Here is a 14929-nt window from a genome sequence, read left to right on the forward strand (position 1 = left end):
ACACACAGTGACATGCTACTGGTAACACCCACTGTGTCCCTGGACCATAAATATCATCTAGCGTGGGCACCAGAAGCACCGACTACATGGAGAGATGTTTACAGGAGCGGGTGGTATTAATAGAGCCTCACTGGGACTCTCTGTGTGTGTGTGTGTGTGTGTGTGTGTGTGTGTGTGTGTGTGTGTGTGATCTCTCCCCACAGGCTGGAGGACTCTCCACCGCAGCCCCCTCCAAAGGCTCAGTCCCCTGCTGTCAATGGGACAGGTAAATATTCATGTCTGGAGAGGGTCTCCAAGTTGCCAGCTGCATTGTGGGTATCTGTGTGCACTGCAGAAGTGGGGGTGGGGAGGGGAATGAGACGGTTCATGGGGGGGGGTGCTCTAAAACAGGAAAGGTGTCACAGTGGGACAGCTTTAGTTGACCGCAGGAGGTGAGGTGCAGCGTGATGAATGGTCTTCCCTCTGGTCCTCCTTTAGAAGATGTGATCGGCTGCTGAGCATCACCACGGGTGGGTGGCTGCTCTCCCCACACGCTCCCCACACAGTACGCACACTGAGGCTTGGAGGACAGCTCCGCCCTCACTGCGCCCTTCACTTCATTTGCTGGGATGCAAACAGTGCGACCTCTCGCTCCGCGAAACCAACTGGCCAATCAAAAGTCCTCTGCTGCATCATGCGACCAAGGGCCACCTGCACTGTGTTTAACTCTTGTAGAGGACACGATAAATAGGCGACCGCAGAAGTCGAATTAATGTCCCTGTGGGAACTCGGAGCAGACGGCAGACGGTGAAGGGTTTTCCTTTGCTTACTGTTTCGAATGAAAGATTGCGTTCTATGTGGAACAGCCGAGCCCCCCCTCCGCCCCAGACCCCCCAATGGGAACGGCAGGCTCGCCGCACGGTCTCACTTCCGGTGAACCTTGTATTTTTGGAAGTGGATTAAATGTGTGGGTGAGACAATGTGGGACAGCGTGGCCTTTGAGTTGAGTTCAACGCACATTCGCTGAATATGGAGCCAATGAGAATCTGGAGGGATTCTGCAGCAGAGCAAATTGGGTCTTTGAGTGGGAGATGGAGGGGGGTGTGGTGGCGTAGCGAGTTGGACCGAGTCCTGCTCTCCAGTGGGTCTAGGGTTTGAGCCCCGCTTCGGGTGCCTTGTGACGGACTGGCGTCCCGTCCCGGGTGTGTCCCCTCCCCCTCCATCCTTCTGCCCTGTGTTGCCGGGTTAGGCTCCGGCTCCCCGTGACCCCGTATGGGAAAAGTGGTTCAGACGATGTGGGTGGGAGATGGTGGAGGGGGGCTCTCATAAGCTCCATCACTCCCTCTCTCTCCCTACAGCAGACAGACAGCAGGAGACCCTGTTCTCGCGTCTGCAGAAGTGGTTGAATGACCGGTTCGGCGTCTACATCGAGGACTTCCGCTTCCAGCCTGAGGAGAACACGGTGGAAGCTGAAGAGCCACTAAGTGCGAAAAGGTGAGTGCAGAACGGAAAACCGTTCCAGCGGATGACACTTTTCCATTGTTTTTTGACAGTATGAATAGCGTTCCCTAGTGGCTGTTCTTCATACTCTTGTAGAAGACCGCTGCTTCAAGTTGAAAGCTGTGCTTTGTGCTGCTCTGCGGGCTGTTCTGCTTTTTTGGTCATGTCTAGTATGACATGATGTGGAGAGGAAGATTTATCTTCATTCCCAACCCAGCTGTCGTATTGTACAGGTGTGCCGAGCGGGATGCTCACTGGCTCAAGGACAGAGCTCTGGATGACACCGCATCACGCGGCCTCTGAGCGGCCTTGCTGCTCCAGACGGACTGCGGTCCATCCAATTTCCTTTCAGCACTATAAACTCTGTAATCCCTCAAGGGAGGTTCCACCTGAGCTGCCATTTAGTAAATGAACCTGCTGAAACGGGACTCTTTTTCAGTGCCGCAACCTACTTTTGCGCACGTATCTCGACGTCGGCCCTGCCGTTTTTGAGTTTGATTATTCTGATCTGCTTACAGGAACTGTGCTGCCCGTGACATTTTGCTGATATTTAATTCCCTCCGCTGCTGTCTGTCTTGTCCTCTTGTTAGAGCCTAGTTCACAAAAGGGGGCCATTATGAGTTGGATTCATGTAAAAATTCACCGTTAAACTCTCAGATCACTCACGGCAACTGCAGCTCAGTTTATTGTCAAAACCTCTCCCTATTGCTTCTCCTCTGGCTCTTGTCAGTGCATTTCCACTGGGAAGGAGGTTCCATTGCTCCCATTGTGGTTCTTCTGGAGGTGCTCTTTAAGGCACAATGCTGCCCCTGGTGGCAGGTAGGCGCACTGCAGCTGGGTTCAACACACTCTTCAAGGTGTGTGACTCCGTGCTGTTGCGGAGATGAGGTTTCTGGGGCTGTCACGAGGCTCTAATGTCAGCCTGGAGCCGGAGCTCCAGATGCAATCCATCATTCGCCATGTGGAGGAGAGAGCCAGCGAGAGAGAGAGAGAGAGAGAGAGAAGTGTCCCCATTTGTGGATTCAGTATGACTCAGTCCTTCGCAAAAAAGACAGTGTTCAGAACTCCGTGTGCTGTAGCTCTGTGTTTAATTCTATTTGATGTCCTTCCACCTTTTTTTCAGGTTAACGGAAAACATGAGACGACTTAGTAAGTATTTCCAAATGTCACTTTTACGTTTAGTGCAGTGCCGTGCTTTCCAGGGCGAACTGTGGTTGTTGTGTGTCGCGTGGTTATGTGTAGTCCGTTTTATTTAGGACGTTTCTCTGTGCCACGCGATGCCATGGTTCAGCCAGCGAACTGACTCCTCTTCTTGTTCTCAGAACGAGGCGCCAAACCCGTCACTAACTTCCTGAGGAACCTCTCCGCCTTATCCAACTGGCACTCCGTGTACACGTCGGCTATTGCCTTCATCGTGAGTGCTCGGAACGCCCGTGCGGGACAGCAGGCGATGCGGTGGTTAAAGAACCGCACTTTTAAGAGGGGAATCGGCGGCTTGAAAACGTCTTTATCCTCTTGAGACCAAGTCGTTGTGAGCACCATACGTTCTGAAGCGTATAACGTACACGTGCTACAGCGCAATGTCGTAATGGACCTTCCAGACCACATTCTGCACTTTTAAATGGAGCCGCCTGTTTGGGGCTACAGCTTTAACTACCTCCTACGCATCGTAGAAATGAATCCCCGAACCATTTTTCATGGGTCTCGCGAGGTCACACGGTAAAATTGCGTGTTATGTAAGTTCGTAATGGTTATGTTAGCAGATGCACGATAATATAACAGCAGTATATGTGAGATGAAAGGGAGACGTGAGCAACGTTTCATGCAGGCCGGAGCGTTGAATTGTCAAGCGGAGACCCTATGCCTTTCCTTCCGCTCCCTTTCACAGATCTACATGAATGCAGCGTGGTACGGCTGGGCCGTTCCCATGTTTCTCTTCTTAGCCATCCTGAGGTTGTCCTTGAATTACCTCATCGCCAGGTAGGCCTTTCAGCCCGAAGCACCCCCCACGGGGACTCTCTTCTGTACGCCGAGCCCCACGGGAGCGGTCGTGCTCCATAACAGCCCCCTTTTATAACAGCCACCTGGTCAATAGTGTGCCACCTGGGAGGAAACCTTTGTGTCACTTACCCAGGAACACAAGGCATGCTGGGTAGATGGTCATGTGACTGTGTCCTGCGGCCTGGGCTAATGGGGTGACGGGAGGAATCGTGCCAGTCGGCTCTTGATCAGTCCTGGGGAAACGGGCGGACGTTGTTGAGCTGTTCATGAATTAAGGAATGGTGCTGCTGTCTTCCTCTCAGGGGCTGGAGGATACAATGGAGTATCGTGCCTGAGGTCTCGGAGCCTGTGGTAAGATCCTTTCCGTGTCGCTGGACTCGCCGCCCAAGGGACGCCGCTGGCGGAGTTTGTGCTGCGGCCCCGTGTTGTTCTCACCGTGCTCCTCCACCATGCAGGAACCTCCCAAGGAGGACCTGACCGTCTCCGAGAAGTTCCAGCTAGTGCTGGACGTTGCGCAGAAAGCGCAGGTACGTCACACACGCCGTCGCCTCGAGCGTCCGCTTTCCCACGTCCGGATGCGGGGAAATACTCAGGACGAACGCCTTTTCCTCCTTAACAGAACCTCTTCGGCAAGATGGCTGACGTCTTGGAGAAGATAAAGAAGTGAGTGCAATCCACTGTGAATCACTCTCCGACATCTGAGCGACTGATTCGACTTATGTCTGCGGTTCTGGGGAAGCGTTTGCGAACCCTTTGGAATTACCTGGATTTCTGCTTGATCGGCTTCTCAGGTGTGATCTGATGTTCACCTAAGTCATAATAATGAAGACGGTGTTTTTATTATTTATTCATTTAGGCTTTTCTCCAAAATTACTTACAGTATAATACTGTATTAAGATACTTACACTTATTTAACCCTTTATACAGCTGGGTAATTTTACCGGAGCAATTTAGGGTAAGTACCTTAATCAAGGGTACTATGGCTGGAGGTGAGATTTAAACCTGCAGTCTTTGGATCTAAAGATTTCCATCCAGTACCCTACCAGCTCCCCCTTGTTGTATGGTCGGCAACACGTACAATATTGTACTTGTACGTGTCTTTAGTCACTAAATGGTTTAAGGTAATTGGAAAACCGGAAAAAAATGTGAACCTCTAGGATACTGACATCTGGAAAAAGGGTAGCTGGAGTAGTGGGTCCTTTATTATTATGATTTAGATGAAGGTCATGTCTGATTTTTCGAGCTGTTCGTACAGAAATCCAGATGGTTCAGAAACCTTTTAGCACATGTCTACCTTAGTATGTGCAGGAGAGCTCATTAAGCCCTATAGATGTGAGCCTGTCCACCTGTGCATGTGTGTGTGTGTGTGAGAGAGAGAGAGAGAGAGAGAGAGTGTGACAGATTTCTAACGGCACTGTGTGTGTTCCAGCCTCTTCATGTGGGTACAGCCGGAGATCACGCAGAAGCTGTACATCGCCCTGTGGGTGGCCTTTATCTCCTCCTGTGTTCTGCCCTACAAGCTCATGGGCTTCATCATTGGTGAGCGTCCAGAGTCATTACCGTTCCAGGCCCCTTTCAGTAAAAGGTTTGAGTTCCCAACTTGGGGCAGGAGGTGGCGTAGTGGTTAGAGCTGCCGCTTTTGCGCCCAATAGATCCGCATTCGAATCTCATCTCCTGCTGCAGGACTCCTCATCGAGGCACTTACCCTGAACTGACACGTAAAAAATTACCCAGCTGTATAAAAGGGTAAATCAGAGTTCAGTTCGATTTATTTTTGTAGAGCACTCTTTTCACACAGTAACACAGAGCGCTTGAACAAAGGCATAAGGCAGAGAAATAAATATGGGTGGCATGGTGGCACAGTGAGTGGCACTGCTGTCTCACAGCGCTTGGGTGGTGCGAGAGAACGTGAGTTCCATCCCCACTCAGTCTGTGTGGAGTTTGCATGTTCTCCCCGTGTCTGCGTGGGTTTCCTCCAGGTGCTCTGGTTTCCTTCCACACTCCAAAGACACGCTGTTCAGGTTCCCCCATAGTGCGTGAGTGATGGAGAGTGTGTTCCACTGATGTATGGATGAGTGACCCAGTGTAAGTAGTGTATCCAGCAGTGTAAGTCATCTTGGTGAATAAGGTGTGTGGGATCATAACACTACATAGAGTTCATTGGAAGTCGCTTTGGAGAAAAGTGTGAGCTAAGTGAATAAATGTAAGTAGTTTACTGCTGTAAGTTGCTCTGGAGGAATGCATCAGCTGAATGAATAAATGTAAGCGAAGGGCGAGTTATTAAACAGTGCAGGTAGCGGGGTCCTGGTGTCCCTTCCTCCAGGGGTGTATGCTGGCATCAAGTTCTTCATCATCGACTTCCTGTTCAAGAGCTGCCCCAAACTGCGGGACAAGTACGACACCCCTTACATCATATGGACCAGCCTGCCCACGGACCCGCAGCTCAAAGAGCGGACCAACGTCACCACGTCCCGGCGGGTGAGGCCTCGCGCAGCCTTGACACACACACTGGCTCACACTAATTCATTCCTTCCTGCTCCCACTTTTTGCCAAGTGGGTAAAGTGAACCTGGGTAATTGCTGTATGATCTCTCCATCGCCGCGGTACACGGAGTGCAGCAGGTGGAAGTGTGTGTAATTGCTGTGTATCTTGCTAACTTCACGTCTGGTGTTGCTGTGAGCCTGACACTTACATCAGCTGCAGCTGTAGGCCTCTGTGTGTGTGTGTGTGTGTGTGTGTGTGTATTCAGGTAGCACTTGTTCCACACACTGATTTGTGTGATTACTGTTCGTCGCAGTGTATTTGTTGCGCAGCTATGGCTTTGATTAGTTTTATATAAAGCAGAAAGCCTTACTTTTCTTGTTCAGGTGTGTATTGGGTGCATGTGAGTGTGGGTGACCCTCCATATCTGTGCATCTCCGTGTGTGTGGGAGCATGTGTGCGTTTTTCACGATCTTCCGGTTTCCACCTGGTTGCTTGGCGTGTCCAGGACTGTGATGTTGCTCCGGTCACGTGTGTGTGTTCTCTCGTTTCTCCCTCTCAGCTCCCTGGGTATGAGAAGGTAGGGAGAGCGATGTGCTTCCGTGTGTGTGTGTGTGTGTGTGTGTGTGTGTGTGTGTGGGGTTTCCAGACAGACCTTGAAACTCGGCAGTGGATCAACTCGCATGGATCACATGCTTTCGCCGTGCGAGAACAGAGTGGTAAAACAGAGTATAAAACAGCCCAAGTTGAAGCCGAACTAGCGACCGCCTTGGTTTGCGCCTGCTTTGACCGCGCTCGGCTGCTCCGAATCTCAGGCCAGGACCCTTCGCCACATCCTGGAGCTGTTTCATCCGACACCTGGCGGTCTTATTACTGCCCTCCAAAGGGGTGACATTCCAGAGTCGTCTTCACAGACGCAATTCCCAAAATGCTCACTGTTACTAGTGGGAGGGGCTAAATTTCATCTGTAATCTCAGTGACATTAGTACATAATTACATGATACATATAATATGGGATTACCTTTCATATCCCATAAAGCAGAACCACCAGACATACGACAAACATGCTTTATAAATTGATTATTGTGGATAATTAATGAAAAACGGTATCTTGAAGGGTCTATTGTTTGTGGTCACATTTATTCCCAGGTGTGGTCAGGATGCGCAATGCCGGCGTGCTCCTGGGATTTGTGTATGACACCTTTAAATACTACTGGAAATATTTCTGCTACTAGGCTATTATACCTCTGCATTTATGACACAAAATATTCAGTAATATGATTTTCCAGAGCTTCTGTGTCTCAGCCAGTACTCTCAAATGTACCTACTAAAAAGTCCAGATTTTTGACACCTTCCATCCGGAGCAGATGGAATATCTTCTATGGGAGTGACCCAGCTTGGCACTTTACACAAGACTATCCCGACCCCCCTCCTAACATGACTGCAGAATGAACTGCTGAGCGCTTAATGGCAGTTTGTGCGTTAAAATGTGTGAAGCGGTTAGAAAGATCGACTGACTGACAGCAGACGCTTTCTTACTGACCAGTGCCTCTTGTACCGTGTGCTTCTGGAGTCACGCCTTCTTTGCCCCTCCCCCGCCACGCCCCGCCCCACCTCCAGGTCCAGCCCGTGGTGTCTCGCAGCAGCCTGGCGACCAGCGTCCCGTGCGGTGTCACCCGCGAGGAAGAGAGCGGGCGACCGCACAGCACCAAGAAGGGGCCCTTCCACGAGGTCTTCAACCTGTCTGAGAATGAGCGCCCCCTAGCAGGTGTGTGGGAAACGGTGCGTCGAACGCTGAGGGCTGAGGGATGATCCAAAAAGGAACGAGCGGTTTAGGAAACAATAGTGCGTACGGTTTTCATCCGGAGCCAGCGGGTGTGTTTGCGTCGCTGCTACAGTTCTTGCGTTCGCAGTGTGTGAGAGCGGATGGAGATGCTGTTTGATCAACCGGGACCGTAAGATGCCCACCGACTACATCCGGAACGGTGTGCTTTACGTTACGGAGAAGTAAGCCTTTGTCTGAACGCAGACACACACACACGCACGTGTGCACACCCATTTCCAGTGATACAGTGTGTTTCTGTCCCTCCAGCTACTTGTGCTTTGAAAGCTCCAGCTCCAGGTCTGGTTCCTCAAAGAAGAATAAAGTCATCAAGCTGTGTGACATCACAGATATACAAAAGGTGGACGTTTGCTTTAACACACTTTAACGCACCTGACGGGTTCATTTGACCGCCACTTTTGTGCACGTGACACAGGGTGTCTCGTTCTCGTTGGCGAGTGTGGTACTGCAACTGTACGTCCCTCCTCTTCATGTTTTCGCAGTACAAAGTTCTGTCAGTGCTGCCGGGCTCTGGAATGGGCATCTCAATCGCCACACCTGCAACACAGAAGGTAGGAAGCCTGTGGTTTAAGGTTCTCCTACAGCTGCGTTATATTTGCACACAAATCTGACCCTGGACCGCGGCAACGGAACGTGACCAGTTCAGATCCACTACCGTTGTTCATAACATCCACTCTCCAACAAGGTGTCTAGCATTCATATAAATTATTATTATATTTAAATAGTGGGGAAGGGGGGTGCGGTGGCGCAGTGGCGCAGTGGGTTGGACCGGGTCCTGCTCTCCGGTGGGTCTGGGGTTCGAGTCCCGCTGGGGGTGCCTTGCGATGGACTGGCGTCCCGTCCTGGGTGTGTCCCCTCCAGCCTTACGCCCTGTGTTGCCGGGTAGGCTCCGGTTCCCCCGCGACCCTGTATGGGACAAGCGGTTCGGAAAGTGTGTGTGTGTGTGTGTGTGTGGTGGGGACAGCTGGTGTGTTTGAACCCAAAGGTCGCAAGTTCGAATCCCACCTCCACCTGTAGTACCCTTGAGCAAGGTGCTTACCCTGAATTGCTTCAGTAAACTTACCCAACTGTACAAATGAGGAAATAAAAAATAAACAGCAATAATTGTAGGTTGATTAATGTTATAAGTTGCTTTGGAGAAAGTGTCAGATAAATGTACAACTTAAAAGATAAATGTTATATTTATCATTCCTTGCGCTATCCATGTACAGAGGAAATATTCAGGTGTAGTCCACGTCAAGAAATTACTACTGTACTGGCAGTCCCCGGATTACGAACGAGTTCCGTTCCTCAGTCTGTCTTTAAGTCGGATTTGTTCATAAGTCGGAACAGTTCGGTGCAGCGGGTATCTAACGTCAGTTAGTCAAATGTTTGTCTGATATATTGTATATCGTGTACCTTCCTATGCATAAAAAACATTAAAGAAACACTTCTGGATACACTAACATCTTTACTATAACAATACAGTAATAATACAATATAATGATGTAATAATAATGATAACAATAATAATAACTGTTACTACAGTATTTATAATAGAGAGAGGAAGAGGAGAGAGAAAAGGTATTAAAAACATTAAAGAAACTTTAATGTTCGCTTTTCCAATGTTTGTTGGCGTTTCACCTTTTTCCAATCGTTTTATTACTTCCACTTTAGTTTCAATCGTGATCGTTTTCCTTTTCTTTGATTTATCACCATCGCTTGCGTCACATTTACACTTCGGTGCCATGGTTACGAGGGTAAAAACAAAAAAATTTAATCTAAATACAGTAACACATGAGACACTGTTAACAGCAATGTGCTCTGTGTCATATTGAGTGGGCAGGAGACTGAGGTAGGTGTGCGTAGACCCAATCGCTGGATCTTTATTGTTGGTACACGAGGGAGCAGTTGAGATTCGTGGTCGGGGACAGGCGCGGTTCAGTCGATGCACAAACGTAAGTCTTGGGGAGAATCCGATGTCGTGGCCGAGGAGGCGATGCAGCTGTCGGGAGTCGTGGACGTCAGGAGCGGGAACAAGGAGAACGAGGGATCGTGGAGAACGAGGGACTTGGAAGGCCGGGGGTAGGTTGTCGTGGGTTCGCTCGAGAGCCCTGGAGAGACGAGTTTCTCATATGAGGTTCCCCAACCGGGGTGTGCACGCGCGGCTTCTTTATATCCCACTGCTCTGATTTCGGGCAGGTGCGGACGTTCGGAGCGAGGTCATGGGTGTGGCAGTTCGACTGAAAAGAACAAAGTCTTAGTAATACCTTAGGCTCACGCGCACACGAGCCACCGAACCGCTGCAGACGCGCAATGTTTCGATGCGCGTTGCAAAGTAGCCTGTTTCTTCTTAGAACCATTGTATGTAACTCAAATTTTTAATATAGTAGGCTTTATGGGGGGTGGTTTGTAAGTACGGGTTGTACGTAAGTTGGACGTTCGTACCGCGGTGACTGCCTGTGTTAGTAAATCTAAAGGAATTAAAGACAGCGCAAGTCCTGGAAAGTTTTGAAGTTATCATTAAGACTCATCTACCGGTTAATTTAAGTGCGTTTGAACATGTTGAATTTCTCCTGTTTCTAACTGCAGCATGTTCAAGTCCCAGGTAGTAATTTTGAAAGGATGCACAAATAATTTAGCCATGAAACGGTAAAGCAAGGTTATGACTCCAGTAATACAGTGTGTACCCCCCTCCCTCCCCCCACTTCCGTACACACAGCCGCTGGTGTTTGGTGCCATGATTCACCGGGATGAGGCTTTCGAGGCCATCTTCACGCAGTACATGAAGACAGTGACGGCCAACAATCCTGAGAGCTAGTGCCTGGCGAGGGAGCACTTGTCCTTCGAGGGACGATACTGAGGGTGGGCTGCGGAGGACGGTGTGCCTCGCACCTCCGAATGAGCTCTGTTCTCCAAACCCAGAGATGGAACAAGCCTTTGGTCCTCGCTCACTCATCTTAGTCACTTAGCACATGCTTCTCCACTGTGGTTGTTGTGGGAAACAGGAGGGGCCTCTGCCCCCCGGCCCCCACCCCTACTCTGGTTTCTGGCCTGGGAGATGCGGTGTGCTGGCAGTGTGTGAGGGGGGCAGTTGTACTTACAGCCTGTGTGTTTTGTGGCTGCCCGTGGATGTGTGTGTGTGTGTGTGTGTGTGTTCCTCCTTCCTCGATTTGGCATCTTCATCACCGCAAGCCGAGGGTACGTCGCACTTTTGCAATGCCGAGAGCCACGGGGATGAAAGCACACGGAGACCTTTGTCCATTCCTTTACATTGTCCTGCGCGCAGACGACTCTCAGCGAATGCTGCGTTTCGGCGGCTCTGTTTCCGGCCTCTTCTACAGCGTTCGTTGGTGGCCGGAGGTTAACGGATTTGTCTACCGCACGTTGTGGGTCGCGTGGCAGCAGTCAGCGTTTTAAACAGTGGGCGTTTTAAATAGCGGACCTTTTGTGGTGAGATGATTGTTATTTATTTCAGTTGTTTTTCTAATAGTGTGTGATTGAGCGATCGGAGGCTGACGAATGTGTCCATGAAATAAGCACACTGGGGTGTTAAAGTGGAGGGAAACGTTTAGTTTTAAACGAAACTTGTTTTATTACACACACTACTGGGTTAAGTGTACCTCCATATAACCGTGTCATTAAAGACCACCATCCTTATGCGAGCTGGTCAGTCTTCCTTGGTTTTGACACCCAGTGTCAGTTGTCCACATGTGCCTAGCAATGTGCTTACAGTGTAGCCACATGGCTGTCAGTTGTGGGATGCCCTGCCACCCAGTGGTGAGTTGTGTGTACTACACCTGCACTGGCATGCAGTGTTTCCCAGCTGCTGAAAATGATCTTGGTTTGGAAAAAATAAACTAAGCAACAAAGTAGTAATAGAAACAGCAGCAGAGAGGAAAATGTGTTTTGTCTTAAGTTATGAACGACATTTAAAAATAATCGTCCCAGTTTACACTGGAGTGATAATTTCCCCTTTTTCTCCTGGCTACTTGTAAAAAAAAAATGAAGTGAATATTTTTAGGGCGTTTTTCTGTCATCTCAGTGCAGGTTTCATTGAATGTAGAACCTTTATGAATAAAAGCTGGACTTTTTTTCGAGGAAGGTTTGGTTTCCACAGATTTGATGCCAAATATTTTCGGGATGTGCTGTGATCGTTAAAGCGAAGGCAATCAGGAGTATGCGGCGCATGTTCTTCCCGGGTGTTCGTGGTGTGCTGTGTCGCCCTGGTCACCCACCGGGCTACACCGGTCGCTGGAGGGGTCCCAGGGGGGCTGTGTCACACTTTGCTATTCATTCCTGCCAGTTTCAGCTGTGGGCTTTCCCACCATCTCAGCCCTGTCCTCTTCCTGGTGGCCCAGTGGGGGTTACGACGCTAGAGTGCAATTACTGAGAGGGAAAAGGTCAACAACTATCAGGAGCAGAGAGTTCAGTGTCTGACGTTGGTGTGTTTAACTCCTCTTTGTCCCCAGTTGACCTTCCTTCCTTAGCTACACCCCAAAAAGCAAGAGTGTCCTCGTGATGCCTCCATCACACATGATTCCTTTTCTTCCACATGCTTTTCCTTGGAGACCACGGTGGACCCAAGTGACCGTGTGCAGTGTGGCCCATAAGGATGGCTCCTTCAGCAAATGCACAGCCTTTCAGTCGCTGATGCATGCTGGTATTCTACATGTCGCGCGAATGATCATGTTGAGGAGGCGCAGAACACGTAGGTTGATGATGATGTTATTTTGCCAAAGTTTTGGTCTTTATGTGACTTCTGCTTTCCTGAAGTGTTGATGGAGGCCAGGCAGCGTCTGGGGGAGGGGTTGGACGGTCAGAATCCTGGTTTTTCTGAACTGGGGACATGAAGACCACATGGAAAGCTGTGAACACTAGTGGAGAAGGTCACCAAGGTGACAGGTCTGAGTAGTTAAGGGGCAGTCCTAGTAGTCCTTTCCAGCCCCCTCAGGTGATGGGGTATATTAGTTGAATTTGGTCAGATAAATTGAATACAGTTAAAAAAAATTCAGTGAAAATTTAATTGTCATTAATGAACTCCACAGATTAACACATACATTACTCTTCCAGAATTTGTTGGTCCCGATGTGTTGATTGTCCCACTCTGTTGATTTCCTCGCAATGTCTCAATAGTTGACACACTTGTCTCAGGCTGGTTTCTGATGCTTCCAGAGGCTCAGAGTGAAGGTTTGGGTAAGTGGATCGTGCACCAGAGAAACGGGCTTATAAGTGACGCGCCCAAAGCCGACCAAAGCATCCTTCCTGTCTTTGCTGTCATTGCGTGGGGATGCTGTGCTGCCCTCTGACCTGACGTGAGAAGAGATTGCCTTTACCCGTCTTACTGCGGTGTTGCGCTGCCAGTAGGGCTCCGCTGTATCTTCTCATTAGGACCAAACAGGCTGAGCTGTAGCTCGCAAAGAACGCTCATAGCCAGTCAGGGAGATGCTCCCAGAACGCTGCTGTATTATACTGTGGCTCTTGGTGTTAAATGGAGTATTCGCTCAAACTGTGTGTAACCGTTTGCTAACTCTGTACCATGTTTCAAATCCATATGTGTGTAACTACGGCGAAGCATTTCCGAGGTCATCCGAAAAAGTTGTGATCATTTATTTGGAAGCTGTGTCACCGGTGTCTGAAAACATTTAAAAAAGGAATTTATATATAAAATGTTAAAAAAAAAAAAGAATCTGTATAGGTTTCTTTAAAAAAAAAAGAGTATCTATTGTAAAAATGTGATGTACATTTTTTTATTTCAGTAAATGAATTTAAAGTACTTCTGCTGTGGCCTTTTTTCCTGTGGTTTCTGTCAGGCTTTTCATGCTGAGATGCAAAATCTGTGGTGTCTTTGCCAAACAGTCCCTTCGCATGAAGAACACATAAATCTGCACATGGCTGATGCAAACAGGTCCGTTGACGATCCCTGTCAGTAGGGGGCGCTCGTCGACTGTCCTCGAACGCTTGCAGTTCCAGGGAACGGCCGCACGGTGTCACCCAAGTATAAGATTTGTGGGGATGTGCGGCTGGCTAGTGACCTGTCCAGTGACTCGTGTGGTGTTCAGTTGCTTTCCTCGCCATTAAAAATAAAAATTCTACCTATATTTCCCAATCAAAAAACTACAGCGAAGAAGGGGCTGTTTGTAGTCTAGTGGTTAGAGCTGCTGATTTGACTCCGAAGATTGCTGGCTTAAATCTGAACTGCTGTTGTAGTACCCTTGAGCAAGGTACTTACCCCAAATTGCTCCAGTAAAATTATCCAGCTGTGTACCTGGATAAATAACTGTGAGTAGCTTATCATTATGGGCCACTTTGGAGAAAAGCGTGAGCAAAATGAATAAATGTAAATGTAAAAACATCGTGATCTAGTGTGATGAACCTAATGTCTACCTGGCCAGCAAGGTAGTTAGTGTTGTTATCTCTGGATTCATAGGTTCAAGTCCCACATTCTGCTCTAGTATCCTTGAGCATGGTACATGCCTGAGCTGCTCTAGTATCAAAAATAGTATCCAACTGTATAAATGGATAAATGTAAGTAGCTTAGTATTCAAAGTCTTGGACTATAAGCTGCTTTGAAGAAGACCTTAAAGACATGTTTCCAGGTATTGGTGTCTATAGTCCTATGAATAAAGTATTCTCTTCAGCAGATATTAGTGTCAGCAAACTGTTGTGATAAATGAGAGTTCATAACTGTACCTGGTGAGTCAGTGTGGTGTCTACATTTATTAATTTAGAAAGCACTCTTCTCCAAAGCGATGTACAACTCTAACTGTGCCAAGAGTGGTGCAACACCAAGGTTTCACTGCTACTGTTTAGTTCTACAAAATAATTTCTTGGAATCAGGTAAATTTGGTCAGTCTGCTCTGGAATGGAGAAGGTAACTGTAGGTAGTGCGGCCCACGAGACTTCCTGGAGGTGGACAGGAGAACCGCTGTGAAGGAGCGCTCAAGTGAGAAGGTCGCCGTGCCTCCATTCAATGCAAGACTATTATTTGTGGGCTATAGCTCAGCATTCAACACTGTCATCCAAACAAGCTGATCCACAAACTACTAGGTCTGGGACTGAGTGCTGTATTGTGCAATTGGATCCTGGATTTCCTCACCAACAGAACCCAGCGTGTGCGGATTGGCAGTAATACTTCCTCCCCAC

General features: G+C 48.8%; 1 protein-coding gene across 2 annotated transcripts in view; it reads left to right on the forward strand.

Moving 5' to 3' along the window:
* The window catches only part of LOC108931598 (GRAM domain-containing protein 4-like), a 38763-nt gene extending 25348 nt beyond the window's left edge, over nucleotides 1–13415 (forward strand). For both annotated transcript variants that reach the window (XM_018747477.2, XM_018747478.2), the window contains 15 exons: nucleotides 204–265; nucleotides 1338–1473; nucleotides 2603–2628; nucleotides 2802–2893; nucleotides 3368–3459; nucleotides 3783–3831; nucleotides 3936–4007; nucleotides 4100–4143; nucleotides 4910–5019; nucleotides 5804–5958; nucleotides 7582–7729; nucleotides 7875–7968; nucleotides 8054–8144; nucleotides 8287–8355; nucleotides 10506–13415. In XM_018747477.2, the coding sequence (XP_018602993.1) occupies nucleotides 204–265; nucleotides 1338–1473; nucleotides 2603–2628; nucleotides 2802–2893; nucleotides 3368–3459; nucleotides 3783–3831; nucleotides 3936–4007; nucleotides 4100–4143; nucleotides 4910–5019; nucleotides 5804–5958; nucleotides 7582–7729; nucleotides 7875–7968; nucleotides 8054–8144; nucleotides 8287–8355; nucleotides 10506–10604 (1339 nt within the window). In that variant the 3' untranslated portion in view covers nucleotides 10605–13415. The remainder of the gene's footprint in view (nucleotides 1–203; nucleotides 266–1337; nucleotides 1474–2602; nucleotides 2629–2801; nucleotides 2894–3367; nucleotides 3460–3782; nucleotides 3832–3935; nucleotides 4008–4099; nucleotides 4144–4909; nucleotides 5020–5803; nucleotides 5959–7581; nucleotides 7730–7874; nucleotides 7969–8053; nucleotides 8145–8286; nucleotides 8356–10505) is intronic.
* The last annotated feature ends 1514 nt before the right edge of the window (nucleotides 13416–14929 follow it).

The sequence above is a fragment of the Scleropages formosus genome, chromosome 2 (assembly GCF_900964775.1).
Source record: "Scleropages formosus chromosome 2, fSclFor1.1, whole genome shotgun sequence".
NCBI lineage: Eukaryota > Metazoa > Chordata > Actinopteri > Osteoglossiformes > Osteoglossidae > Scleropages > Scleropages formosus.